Below are 14,663 nucleotides of genomic sequence, written 5' to 3'. Positions count from 1 at the left end.
ATGACACACTGAAGTGGAACATGGGCCTGGGTTTTCTGTCATCTGCTTTTTTCTCTTCTGTACAGGTGCCACGTGCCTGCCCTTGCTACTCTGGTACCAGGAGATACCCGCCTAGAAAGGGCGACTGAGGGGATGTATTTTATAACCTCACAGGACAATGAGAATAGCTTAATCTGTGGGTTTTAATTTGTTCCAGGGGCTTCAGAAGAAAGGAAGGCAAGGGCTATGGTCGTTATGTTCTGTTGTCCATGCGTATCTGTAGTTTTATTTCTTATTTGTTTCCTCCATCGATTTTGGAATCTTTCAAGGGCTTGCACTGAGTGGCAACATTGTGGTTACCTTAAGTGTATGTGTGAGTATGTGAGTGTGTAATAACTTTGTGAAATCTCAGGCAGAAATGAATATAGCCGCTTCTGCAGCAGGCTGGTGTTTCTCCCCCCTCCGACTTTCTTAGGGTCAAAGTGTTCTGCCTCATCTTGGGGTTGATGGAATCACTGACTGCAGCTACAGAGGCAAGCTGTGGTCACTGCCATTTTTGGTCTTTGACCTGTAATAAAGGGAGGTTAAGGGTATGGAGGCCAGGCATACAGTCGGGCGGGGAAGGGGGGCGTGGGGGGTATCAAATTGCATTGAGCTGGGATTGCATATAATTTATATGTATTTTCTCCTGTGTGCATGATATATCTGCAAATAAATCCATCTCTATTTTATTCATAGTTCTAATGGCAAGTCTGTGTCATGGTCTGAACCAGGTGGAAGACAGGTGCCCAAGGGACAGCACATGTGGCACCGCCTCTCTGTGCACGTGAAGACCAATGAGACGGCCTGCAACCAAACAGCCGTCATCAAGCCCCTCACTAAAAGTTACCAGGGCTCCGGCAAGAGCCTCACCTTTTCAGATACCAGCACCAAGACCCTTTACAACGTAGAGGAGGAGGATGCCCAGCCAGTTGGCTTCAGTCCTCCCAACAGTCCTTCTATGGTGGTGCACCGACGGGTGCCAACTGCGGCGAGCACCCCACCTCTGCCGCCCCACCTGACCACAGAGGAGACCCCCCTGTTCCTGGCAGACCCGGCCATCCCCAAGGGCTTGCCCCCTCCCCTCCAGCAGCCACCGCAACCGCAGAAATCCCTGATGGACCAGCTACAGGGAGTGGTCAACAATTTCAGCACCGGGATCCCGGATTTCAATGCGGTGCTCGCAGTTCCTGGGGGCCCGGGGAATGGGGTGCGCTCGCTGTACCCGCCCCCGGCGGCCCCGCAGCACCTGCAAATGCTCCCGCTGCAGCTGAGCACCTTCGGGGAGGAGCCCGCCTCCCCGCCAGCAGACGACGACGACGAGGACGACAGCGAGAGGTTCAAGCTCCTCCAAGAGTACTTGTATGAGCGGGAAGGGAACACGGAGGAAGACGAACTGGAAGAGGAAGACGAAGATCTGCAGGCGGCCAGCAAACCCGCCCCTGAGGATTCGCCTGCTCTGACGCCTCCGTCGCCTTTCCGTGACTCCGTGGCCTCGGGCAGCTCGGTGCCCAGCTCCCCCGTGTCCGAGTCGGTGCTCTGCACCCCTCCCAACGTGACCTACGCCTCGGTCATCCTGAGGGACTATAAGCAAAGCTCTTCCACCCTGTAGGAAGGAGGTGTCCACTTGGAAAGCACGAGAAACCAGGGAGCACCAGCACCTCTGGAGATGTGCGGGTAGCTGGGAGGAGGAGATGGGAGAGGAGCCTGAAGTGTGCGGGAAAGGGAGACAATGCTGCTGCTGCCTTAGGGAAGGCCAGAGGAAACTGCTCTGCAAGAAAAAAAAAAAAAAAATCCCAGCGAGGATCCCGATTCTTGAATTATTCAAAAGCCTTCTCTGGGAAGAAAGGGAATTCTGACAAAGCACAATCCCATATAGTGTACAACTTTCACCGCATAAATAAATAAATACATGCGTACATAAACAAACAAACAGAGATAATCTCTTCTTTTGGACAACTGTGCATAAATACACTCACCCACACACGCTTGGCTTGAGGAGACAGCACCTGTGGACCAGCCAGGTGAATCCTTAATTGACATCATGGTATTCATGGCAGTCATGGCGAGCGTGGGGCAGCCAGACCCAGCAGGTGGGTGAAGGAGGGCCAGGGATGGAACCACCCGTGGAACAGCAGCTCATTTTTCTCTATCCCTTCTCCTTACCAGTGTTCGGGAGCCTAGGGAATTGGCCCAGACAGGGGCCTCTCTTCACCCATTACACCTAAGGCAGAGCCAGCCTTGTCACACTTGGAAAAAAAATGTATGGACACCCTGCTGCTCTGTGATGTCTCTCTACTTAGGAAAACAGGAATCAGAGCAAAAGCATCACCAAAAACTGCTTCATCAGGAATGCTAAGGCAAGATGGAATGAGACAGGACATAAGCGTGAGGTGGTGAACACAATCGGCGCAGGTAACGTTCCATAGCTGATACTCGCTTATTGGTGATTTTGGAAAAAAGGCTAGAACAAGATTGTTTGGAGAGTGGCAGAAGATGTTTTGTGGATGATCTTGTGTTTGTGCCAAGGGGGCTCTTCTCTGCCCTTCAATAAAAGAGAACAAAACATGTGGCAAAATTGTTACCTTACATTTACTGTAGCAAATATTATTACCAGTTGAACTTCTAAGATGCGGTATGTGTACTTGGTGCCATTGTTTCTCCTATGTACTAAGGAAACAAATGATCTTGGAACTTAATGATGTACTCATAGCAACTATTACAGGTTCAATGACAAATAATTCTTTCCTCTTGTCATCCAAGTCCCTATAACTAGTACGCAAATGTGTTCCTATGTCCTTGTGTACATGTGATAATAAAATTTGTGCAATGTAATGTCAGTGGAATTGCAACCAGAAGGTTGTCTTTCCAATCGAGTATAGATATTTTTATGTTCTAAAAATGTTTTATATATTGTCACCAATATTTACAGAAGTTCTTTGAAGGTTTGAGTGCTGTGGTCTCGTGGTTTTCATATGCTGCTCAGATGGTTCTTCCTCATCTAAGAGGGATTTTATTTTTCAGATATTTAATGATGTGGAACACGTTATTAATGAAGTGGCTTGAAAATTTGTCACGTTAAAAATTCACAAAAAACTGTGGGTAACAATAAAGAGGTACATTTTATAAATTTTCACACATCATTATTAAAACATGAGATTGAAATGACAGTATTAAGATTATTTCAGGTCACTTTAGATTTTTTTTAAAAATGATTTTCCACAGTAACGTGAGCTTTCAGTGATTGAAACATATATTAACCTCTATGTCTGGTCATATTTTTTCAAGTCATCTATCTATCACTTCTTACTTTCTTTCAATTGTTATTTCCATGTACTTTTATTCCTCCATTTTCACTGTCATCGCTTTTCTTTATGTTTTTGTCATTTGCTGTATGTAATATCCATGTATGTGTAATCCAGTTGTTTCATTTTTACCTCCTCATTACACCCAATAAAAGCAATTTTTCTTGCTGTTTTGATTTCTTCTATTATTTGTGGAATGAAGCTCACCCCTTTAAATATCTGTTTATGCCTTATGTGCAGTCATATTTTAATATGCTTCCTTCATGTGGAAGCTGATTTCTCAGCCAAAAACCATCTTAGAATCTTTAAATACCCACTGCATCATTTGTTCAGAATTTAACATCAGCTCCAATGTTTGAGGCTCATGTTTCTTATGTCTTCCCATATTCCACTGCCAAGTTTAGTTGGTTCCATATCAAGAATGGACTGCCTTTCCCTTAAAAAATTATTTGTAACCCCTTTGGTAGAAAGGACCTCGTGACTGAAACAAATTTTAGTTCCATGTTTTCACAGTAATGAAGCAGAGTGAGGAATGTAGATGCTTCCAGTGCTTAAGAGATGGTCTGCTTACTGGCAAACTAGCAACTAAAAGCTTACTATCTATTCTTTGTGAAACATGTTTTTTTTTTTAATCTTAATGCCACTAATATATGTCCTTGATATCACAGGACTTGTGCATTCAGATTTTTTTTTTTTTAAGTAAGAATAGACCAGGAAAGCTGCTCTACTATTCAAATAATATAAGATGTCAGTTTGTTCTGAGGTTTTAGTCTGAGACATTTGGTGAACACATTCAACACCTATTACATTATTTCTCTGAATGCCTAATATCATCATGATTAAAAGTTTTCTTGAACATAATACAGTATTAGCTCTTATAGCATAATTGTTCAAAATTGGAAATGTACACATACGTACCCTGTACCAAAAGGGCAGATACTCTTCACCTTAATGTATGTGCTTATACAAGTTGTTTAGCTTCTTGTAAAAGTGTTTTCCTTTGGCTCATTACTGCCTTTTGTCTGATAATCTTGATAATGCTGTATAATAAATGTTTTCTATTTATTAAATGTGTGTATTCTTTATGCTTTGTCAGAGTTACAGTAGGAGAAATAGATTGTTATAAAAAAACAATTACGGTGGCTTGATTTTGCTCACAACTTGTCTTCTAGATCAAAGTGGGAGAACATCATATAAAATCTGTAGGCCAGGTAGGTGACAGAGTACATTTTGATTGTAAGAAAAGTGGTACCTGAAACTCTAAATTTAAAATTAAATCCAGAATTTGAATATTTAATGCTATGGCAGACATTGTCTTTCATCTTTTTCATAGGATGTCTGAGCCTTAACAAACTCCTGGGTCTCCAGCAGAGCTTTGCAGACAGAGGCACTGAAGGCTGCCATCTCTCTTTTATTTGTGCACCACAAGACTCATACTCTAGAGGAACCTGGTTTCTTACTTTGTTGACATTCTCCTTCTAATCCCTTTAATTTCAACGGAGACTTCACTGGTCTTCAAAACAAAGAAGCCCATTATTTGTCTCTTGCCATAAGATACCTACAAAGTAAAGCACCTCACAGTGTCTGTCAAGAGGAGAGCAATGCTAGTACAAGGGCCAAATCCATGAGATTGTGATGTATTTATATTGTGGGAGCAAGGTGTATATAGGAAGGTTGATGTTGGAGAAATCTCCAGAATCTGGGGCTGAGACACCAGGGTTTCTTCACTGTGTCCAGAAAATAGAATGAGAAATCATGAGATTTCTCATGAAAAGGGTGCTTGATGTCTGAGAGAGAAAAGTCATAGGAGAGGGAATGAGAAAGAAGAGAAACGAAGAAAAAGAAAAATGGAAATGTTTCAGATGCATAGTCCAAAAATACCCTCAGATTGCCCAGTAGGTCATAAGGACCGCCACTTGGAGAGTATAGAAGCTTCACCATAAGGAAGACATTTGAAGCGGTGGGGTCTAGAATCCAGATACCACAAATGAGGTGAGAGTAGCTGCCCCAACAATTTCTACATAAACCTTCCTGAAGCAACATTTCATCCGCTTACACTGTGCCAGACATTATGCTAGGTTCTTTACGTTCTCATTTAATCTTTCAGGTAATACCTCTCCATGGATATTTTGGAGTACTGAAATAATTTGCCCAGAGTCTCTCAGCTAGCAAGTGGCCACATGGAATCTGAGCTCCATCCTAAGCTGGCACAGGGCCTGTGAATTCGTATTCCTTTGCAGAGCTCAGGAGAGTATCACCCTTTTGTATTCCCATAACATTTTATTCACATCCTAACCACATTATAGTTTGCATGTCTCTTTCCCTTAATAGATTTAGGGTCCTTTTTGTTTGCAATACTTTTTTTTTTCCTAATTTGTGAGGCTTCAGGGCAAAGCAGATACTCAGTAAATGTCGAAAAAAGGAAGTAAGTGTTGTAACACCATGTAATTTTCCTAGCTTAATACTTTGAAGATTTATTCCGAGAGCCTTATGGGGTCCAGAGCTCTATATTTCCACCTACTGATCCTAACTCTGCCAACTGGAACAACACATGTTTTCATCATGAAAAACAAGCTTTTGGCATCAGAAAGATTTGTCCCACTGGGCAGCAGGTCTGCCTTTCTTGCAGAAGAACATGGCAATACTCAGTGTCCACTGAGCCCAGTCAGAGGTCTGGCAAAGCAATAGGTGTGGGAAACAGTGTCCTCTTCAGGAGAACTGCCAGTAACACATAGATTGCTAAAGTGGGACCTCCATTAAAGTGAGGGCACTTGAAATGACACCATTAAACCAGAAACTGGCTTCATTCTCTGTTGGTAGCTTGAGAAGCAAAACTTATAAGTTAATAAGAAAAGAAGGGGAAGAAGAAAAAGAAGAGGAGGAGGAGGAGGAGGAGAGGGAATGGGAAGGAGGAGGGGGAGGAAGAGTGGGGGAGGAGGTGGAGGAGGGGCAGAAGGGTGAGGAGGAGGGGGAAAAGGAGGAGGAGGAGAAAGAGATGGAGAAAAAGAGGAGGAGGAGGAGGAGGAAGAAGAGGAGAAGAGGGAGGGGGAGAAGGAACTTAAGAATGAATATGGAGAAACTGAAAAGGAAAATAATTATAAAAAATTATAGAGTTGGAAGGAAATTAAGAAGTCATTCAAAATAAGCTAACATCGGGCGCCTGGGTGGCTCAATGGATTAAGCTGCTGCCTTCAGCTCGGGTCATGGTCTCAGGGTCCTGGGATCGAGTCCCGCATCGGGCTCTCTGCTCAGCGGGGAGCCTGCTTCCTCCTCTCTCTCTCTGCCTACTTGTGATCTCTGTCTGTCAAATAAAAAAATTAATTAATTAATTAATAAAAAAAATAAAAATTAAAATAAAAAAATAAAATAAGCTATCATCTGGAGTGCCTGGGTGGCTCCGTTGGTTAAGTGTCTGATTCTGGGTTTTGGCTCAGGCCATGATCTCAGGGTCATGAGCTGGAGCCCTGAGTTGGCTCCATGCTAAGCGCAGAGTCTACTTGAGCTTGTCTCTTTCCCCCTCTACCCTTCCCCTCACTCACATGCTCTCTCTTTCTCAAATTAAATAAATAAATAAATAAATAAATAAATAAAATAAAGTAAGCTATCACCCCATTCAGGATTCTATTTCTCTGTGTCCTGTCCTCTTCCTGTGTTAGAAAGGGGTAGGTGAGGAAGTCACTTCTGACTGGGGTGGAACAGGTGGAGGGACTGGGGTAGAATGTCTATTACCTCCAGCTGTACAAAAAGAGAGCAGATAGCTCCTAAGTTATTTCACTATAGTTACGTGCCTATTTTTTTTTGGCGATCATTTTTATTTGAACTGGGAGAGCATCTATATTGCCTGGGAGAGCAATGTCCAAAATGACACTGTTAATCCATGAAGGTAGCCACGGAACAGAGCTAAGACATAAATTCAGAATGAAGGTATTGGAGGACCAGGAAAATAAGGGGGTAGGAGCAGGGAGGCTCATAACAGGCTGGTAGTCTGAAGGAATGCCCCAAAACAGAATCCTGGTTATTGAAATGAGCTTTTGATGAGACTCACAGAGGCTTACATTTGGGACCTAGGTTTATTTTAAGGAATGGGGTAGATCCAGGTGATTTTTTGCCATCTGCTGAAATATTTCCAGAGACTGGGATTTTGAATTTGATAAGAGAAAGCTCTGATCATTAGAAGAAGTTTTTGTTTTACTTTTGCCCAATCAGAGATCTGCTCTCTGGAAAGAGATTGAATAAATGCAATGTACTGTGTACATGACTTCCCTTCAGCCACTTGAAGACTGATTATGCCATTTCTTAGTAGTTTATTCTCTAAGCCAAATAGCTCACTTCCTTTAACTGTTCTTTTTGTTATTAGGATCCTAAACTCCTAAGGCAATGGATATTCCAATTTTAAGAATCCTTTAAGAAATTTTGCATCCAGAACTGGAAATAATACTTAAACTGCACAGATACCTTGATTCACTTTAACCATTATTCTAGTATTGCTGCCTGAGATTATGCTAATTTTGTTAGCAGCCTTGCCACATTTTGAGCTCAGGCTTAGCTCAGAGCTAGCTATAATCCATGAGCCTTTTTCTTATGAACTGCAGGAAATGAATATGAATATGAGTATCTTATTAAGATGGATTTCCCCAGAAGAGACCCTGAGAAGAGGATTTGAGTGAAAGTAGTGTACTGGGGAGGTGATTCTTGGAAGCACCAATAGAAATGTGGGGAGGCAAGGCAGTGACTGATATGCAGCCAATAAAGGGTATGTTACCAGGCAGGTTACCACCATGGGGCTCAATCCTGCTGGCGACTCTGGGAGACAATGGAGCGCATGCCTCATACGGTCCACCATCCCCATGGGACAAGGATGTGGGGGAGCATTTACTTACTTCCTATCATGGTGGAGGACTACTGGGGAGGCAGGTGCATGCTAATTCCAACTACTTCCAATGTGTCTTCAATGCAGGGTCCAATCTCCAAAGAAAGCCTTCAGGCAAAGAGTTACAGCTCCTGGCAGTTGGAAACCTGAGAGTTGGCCTGTGTGGGGAAAGTGAGTGCCAAGAGGGGGCAGGGCACTAACTAGCATCAGCCAAAGAAACTCCTGTCTCCTTGTAGCAAGGTAAAGTCACAAAAGAAAATTAAAGTACAATGGTCCTTTAAATGAATTTGATGTTAGCCTCTGGATTATTTTCTTAAAACAACTTCTAAAATTGTGTCATTTTTCTGTTAAAAAAAAAACAAGAGGGGCATCTGGGTAGCTCAGTGGGTTAAGCGGATGCCTTCAGCTCATGTCATCATCCCAGGGTCCTGGGATTGGGGTCCTCATCAGGCTCTCTGTTGAATCTGGGCAAGGATCACCAGAAGGGCTTGAGCAGACAGGTGGTGAGTAAGCCCCTCAAAATCTAGTGTACTTAGTGATGGAGTGGTTGTGTAGCTCAGTGGCAAGAATGGATCTCTAGAGATCTAACAAATTTTCCAGTTACCATCACCCAAAACCCCACATGTAAAATTTAGAAGAAGCCAAAAGAAGAGCAGGGATCTTCCTGTAGGTCAGCAGGAAAGATAAGCATAGATCATGAGGGTCAGAGCCCCTATTTTGGTCTTGCTGAGCAGAAGGCCAGCTAATAAGTGGAAAGCAGTACAGATGACATCAACAGAGATCCAGAGCAGGGGATACTGAGCTCTAAGCACAGCAAGGCAGAGAGTCTCAAAGGATGTTAGAGGTCAAGATCAGTGCCACCACGCTGGCAGTTCAGGCCAGGAATAGATAGGGAGAGATGGCTATGCAAGGATCATCCACAGGGACAAGTAACTGCAGGCAGTAACCTGAAAAGATTGCAAAGCAGTAGCTAAAACAGGAAGGCAGAAGTGCAGGCTCTGTGCAAGTTATACGAAAGCAGATGAAATTACATGTTTTCTCTTCAAAGACAACACAATTAGGAAATACCACATTTTGCCATGTGAGGGCTTAGAGTTAAATCATTCAAGTGACCTACTTAATATTCACATGTAAAAAGCATTAAAAGCATTTCTTGCTGATATTAACAAAAATACCCCATAAACTTCATCATGTGGATATCTTGTAAGTTTTTTGATCACACTTACTGTTAGACACTTAGATTGTTTAAAACTTTTTGAGTCCTACAAATAGTGTGAGAATTATTCCACACCAAAGATTTATCCTATAGATAATATTTCTTGTTTTTTTTTTTTTTAAGATTTTACTTATTTATTTGAGGAAGAGTGTGTGTATGCGTCCATGAGCATGAGTTGGGGGGAAGGGACAACAGAGAGGGAGAGAGAGAATCTTAAGTAGATGCCCATGCCCAGCCTGAAGTGCGGCTCAGTCTCGCAGCCCTGAGATCATAATCTGAGGCAAAATCAAGAGTCAGATGCTTAAGTGATTGAGCCACTGGTTGCTCCAAATATAGATTTCCTTAGTCTGGTTTCCAAGATTATGTTATTAGTCATTTGATAATAATTATTATTTATTCCCTGAATTTTACATTGACATTATTTATTTATTTATTTTTTAAGATTTTATTTATTTGACAAGTAGGCAGAGAGGCAGGCAGAGAGAGAGGAGGAAGCAGGCTCCCTGCTGAGCAGAGAGTCTGATGCGAGGCTCCATCCAAGGACACTGGGATCAAGACCTGAGCTGAAGGCAGAGTCTTTAACACACTGAGCCACCCAGGCGCCCCTACATTTACATTTTACGCCACATTTAACTTTGTAATATCCTTTGAAGAAGTAGGGCTTCTTCTCCTTTTATAAATGAGAAAACTGAGGTTCAAAAAAAAAAAAAAAAAAAAGAAGTAACTTGCCTAAGATCACAAAGCCATTGGGACGTGGAGCTGTGGTGCACTTCCAGGGTGCCAAAGCCTGGCGCCCATCCTCTGAAACACCACACTGGGTTGAAAATTATGCTGATACTATTTTTAAAATAGTACACTGAAAACTGTTCTGTAAACTCTTGATACAAACAAGCACACTCGGTCTGAACATCAGTGTAATAGAAAATTTATATTGCCTGCTCTAGAAATGTAAGTGGAAAGAGTTAGGAGTCCCCAGAAAAAGAAAGATGAGACTTAATTTTCAGGACACCAGAGAAGTCCGTTTTAGAATGCCAGCGATTTTCTTTGATCTATGCCCTACTTCCTGGATCTACGGACTTCTTGTAGAACCTTCTAGGAGGTGTTAGAATTACAAAGAAATGCAAAAGCCTTATTAGTTAAGGGTTTTAAGGGAACAAAAAGAATGCAAAAACTAAGTCTCGACCAGGCCAGGAAAGAGCCTAACCATAACAGAGACAATACATTAATGGTAAGATTCCCAGTGCTATATCAGAAGTATGTAAGGCCCTGAATTCTTTTTTTTTTTTTTTTAAGATTTTTTTAATTTACTTGTTTGAGAGAGAGAGAGAGAGAGACAGTGAGAGAGAGCATGAGTGAGGAGAAGGTCAGAGGGAGACGCAGACTCCCCATGGAGCTGGGAGCCTGATGCAGGACTCGATCCAGGGACTCTGGTATCATGACCTGAGCCGAAGGCAGTCGCTTAACCAACTGAGCCACCCAGGTGCCCCAAGGCCCTGAATTCTTCACCTGAGATCATGAGCCCAAGACTCCCACCAGTTTATGCGGGCTCTGGCTCTTAGAGCACACCCATAGCCCCTTCCCCCTGTCCAACAGTTACCTCTGCTCTATTATAATGTGAAAGTCTCTGCCCTACAGAAGAGTACAAGCTTCAGTAACATAACATAGAATACATATATCAGCACGTTTCCTAAATAAGCCTGTGCAACCTTATGCCCATCTGTACACGTGATGACAAAGCTCCCCTCTCTGAGTATTCATCTTAACCCTAAAAAAAAAAGAACACACTCATCTTTGCTCAGGAGTCCTGGCTTTGGAAGTTATGCTCTATAATAACTGCAAATAAAGCTTCCTTTGTGACAACTCCACCAGACAGTACTTACTCTACCTGTAGCTAACCAAAGAGCAGACTTACATTAGTTCCATTACAAAATCACCAGTGAGGAGCTAGGTGTGAATTATTTCCCAAATAGCTTTTAGATTTCATACAGCTACAGATGTTTGTCCTATCCACAAGCAGAATCATCACTGCATATTAACTCACAATGAAAATCTACAGAAAAAAATTCTAACTCAAAATCAGTTTAATTGTAGTAATTTATAAGAACACTAGAAAACTACTTGAAGTAAAAAAAATATATATATATTTATATATACACACATATTTATATTTATAGTAATTATGGTATTTGTAAGGTAGCAAATTTTACCACCCCAAGATATGCCTCTTGGCATACTGATTATTTTAAAGAGGTTATTTTTTAAGAAACTGCAAACACAGGAGAAGCTCTGAAAACCAAGTAGAAGTTACCCTTTTGTAAGAAATAGTTACATTTACAAGAAAAATTTCCATTTGTAAGAGTGTTGGGGAGGAAAATGTTTTCTCTACCATTCAAAGATTTTCTAGCTGGCTCAAGAGTCAACTTGACATGAGACAGATTGACAGGAGAAAATCAAACAAAAGTTCTGTAACATGTATACCTCCTGTATACTTGAGAGAGACCCAGGAAAAGTGAGTAACTCCCTGGAAGGCCAAAGACATCACCTTAATAGCATCTTCAGCCAAAGATAAAAGCAGATATTGGGGTTGGGGAGTCAGTTATGGGAGGTTACTAGGAAAAGCACAGGAAACAAGGGTAAGGTTGTTATGCATCTTTAAGTAGTTGTCTTTTCCATTGATAAGACTTTCTAGAGATTTAGATTCATCCCTTCTCTTCCTGTTATAGCAAAGTAGGCACCTTAGAAATGGAGATTTCCCTAATATGAGTAACAGTATCTTTATAAAAAGATAACTTTTACTTGGATTTCAGAGTTTCTCCTGTTTGAAGTTTCTTAAAAATGACTAGCTTAAATTAACCAATATGTCAAACAGGCATATCTGGGGGTGGCAAAATATGTCCCCCCTACATATTCTATGAATATAATAATTAACATGACATCCTAAAGTAATGTGTTTCCTGGGAATTTCTCAAAGGGTCACTTTTTTTTTTTTTTTTTAGTAGATAATTACTACTTCCAGAATGTTTACTAAAAGAACTTTAAAGTATAAAAAAAAAAAATAGAGAAGAAATGACCCCTCTCTTCAAAAATGTGGAAAAGTTCATGAATGTGTTGGGTTCATTATCAAAGGAATGAGACTGAGACAAAGTGAAAGTTATGAAAAGCCTTATTCTATGCCAAGCATTAGAAGTCAGACTGACCAGCCAGGGCCTCCTCTGAAGAGAGCGACCTCTCCTTGGTCTTACAGGTTAGTTTTATAGGGCGCAACCACAGACCTCTATGTATGTGGCTTTGGCTGACTGGATGTCTCCTATGTGTGTTTTAGTGACCGGAACCGATACTAGTAACAGCTGAGGCATTTATTAAATGACAAAATGGCCTCGTTTTAGGTATTTGTTTTAGCAATGGTTCCCTGGAACCAGTATCAGTAACTGCTGAGGCATTTATTAAGCAACAAAATGGCGACCTAGGCAACACGGGGTCACTATGGCTAAGTAGGCCCAGGCAGGCCCTAGCAGTTTAACAGGTTTTAACGTGGAATCGGCCCCAACAAATGGATATAGAGATAGTTAAATTATTAATAAGTACTGATGTGGGAAACAAAAGAGGAAGAAAAAATTTTTAATTTCCTTACTATTTAAAGCCCATTTACAAGTCCTTGAAACCAGGAGTGACATTCCTCTAGGAACTCAGCTGTTTTGATGTTAACACTTTGCTAAGGATAGCAGGTCATCCTTGGCCCGACCCCAGGATGCTTTAAGTCTACTTTAACATAAAAAATTTCCTTCAGAAACTTAATTTATCTCAACTCTCTCCCTTCCCAAGATACATGTTTGCAATCATCCTCCTATGACCCACCAATATACGTCTGAAGGGTCTCGTGACAATAATAAATGACATTTTCCCAGCAATAGCTAGTTCCCTCAGGATCCTGGAAAACCTTGTTTCCAAATACCTAGGGGACTTATACTATCCCTAACAACCTCCCAACTTGAAAGTATATAATGGGCCACTCCTCAGGACTCCAGGGCTTCAATTTCTGCCCATGGGTCCTGCCCACATGCTTTAATAAAACCACCTTTTTACACCAAAGATGTCTCAAGGATTCTTTCTTGGCCCTTGGTTTTGAACCCTAACATCTTTCCTACATCAAATACCACCCAAGAATTACAAGATTGAGAGCAGCATTGTTAGGTTATCACTGAAACTTCCTCATGTTGAAGGAGCAAAAGGCAAGCTGGGGACAAAGCAAAGCTGACACTCCACAACTTCTCCTCCACCAGTGGGATATATGTGATGTTCCTCAGGCACTCCTGGCTGCCCTAACGGAAAAATAATTAAATTCATAGAGACCACAATCCTGCAAGGCTTGAGTCTTCCTCAGTTGACAAATGTATACAAGAACAAAGCATTGCTATCAATAGCCTAGCTTCCAGAAGGAAATATAGATACAATTAAATGTCCTAAAAACCTGCAGCCCATTGACGGATACTTGAAGTGGGCAGAGTGTAATGTTCCTCCAGGAAGCTCCCTATTATCTTCATGTTAATATCTTGTTAGAGGGGAAAACAACAACAACAACAATAACAAAAGAACCCCTTAACTTGAAAATGGCAATGTCTCTGGTATCCTGTGAGTCTTCTTTAACATATGAGAATCCTTTTGAAACCTCCCTTTTCCTTATCTCCTCCATCCACATAGTATATAATCATCCACCCCTCCCAACCCTGGGATAGCAGCTCTTTCTGTCCATGGGTCCTGTCCCCGTGCTTTAATAAACCACTATTTTGCACCAAAAGACATCTCAAGAGTTCTTTCTTGGTCATTGGCTCAGGAGTCCACCCCACTGAACCTCATCTATAACTCCAAAACCCCATCAATGTTAGCTACTTTCTTGAAATAAATTCAGCTCTTATTTTTAATAGACTAAACACATTAAACAGATTCAATGTATCTAAATGTCTCTTTCAGTGAAGTGGTACATGTAGTTTAGGGGGCAGATTGCAATACATTTTAAAGAACCCTAGGTTGGAAATCTTTAGCTATACTAAAAATTAGCTGTTTGGCTGTGGCCCCAGCATTTTAATCTCTAATATAATGAGTTTGGGTGATATAAAATAATAATAAGTGTATTAAACTTTCTATGTGTCCCTGTGTACCCAGTCTTATATACTTAATATGTTTAATTCTTACAACAGTGTGAAATAGGTGTAAAGTTGGCATTAATCAGGATACGCTAGATTGTGCTTAGTATCAA

At 41.5% G+C, this 14,663-nt stretch overlaps 1 protein-coding gene across 4 annotated transcripts in view; it reads left to right on the top strand.

The window, feature by feature from the left end:
• The window catches only part of GRM1 (glutamate metabotropic receptor 1), a 407,487-nt gene extending 405,691 nt beyond the window's left edge, over window positions 1-1,796 (top strand). For 2 of the 4 annotated variants that reach the window (XM_032339302.1, XM_032339304.1), the window contains exon 10: window positions 718-1,796. In XM_032339302.1, coding sequence (XP_032195193.1) covers window positions 718-1,630 — 913 coding nt within the window. In that variant the 3' untranslated portion in view covers window positions 1,631-1,796. The remainder of the gene's footprint in view (window positions 1-717) is intronic. The other 2 variants (XM_032339306.1, XM_032339305.1) reach the window with 2 other exon arrangements.
• The last annotated feature ends 12,867 nt before the right edge of the window (window positions 1,797-14,663 follow it).

This window comes from Mustela erminea, chromosome 4 (genome assembly GCF_009829155.1).
Source record: "Mustela erminea isolate mMusErm1 chromosome 4, mMusErm1.Pri, whole genome shotgun sequence".
Taxonomy (NCBI): domain Eukaryota; kingdom Metazoa; phylum Chordata; class Mammalia; order Carnivora; family Mustelidae; genus Mustela; species Mustela erminea.
Note: the sequence above shows the minus strand (reverse complement) of the source record. Positions and strands in the feature narration are given on the sequence as shown.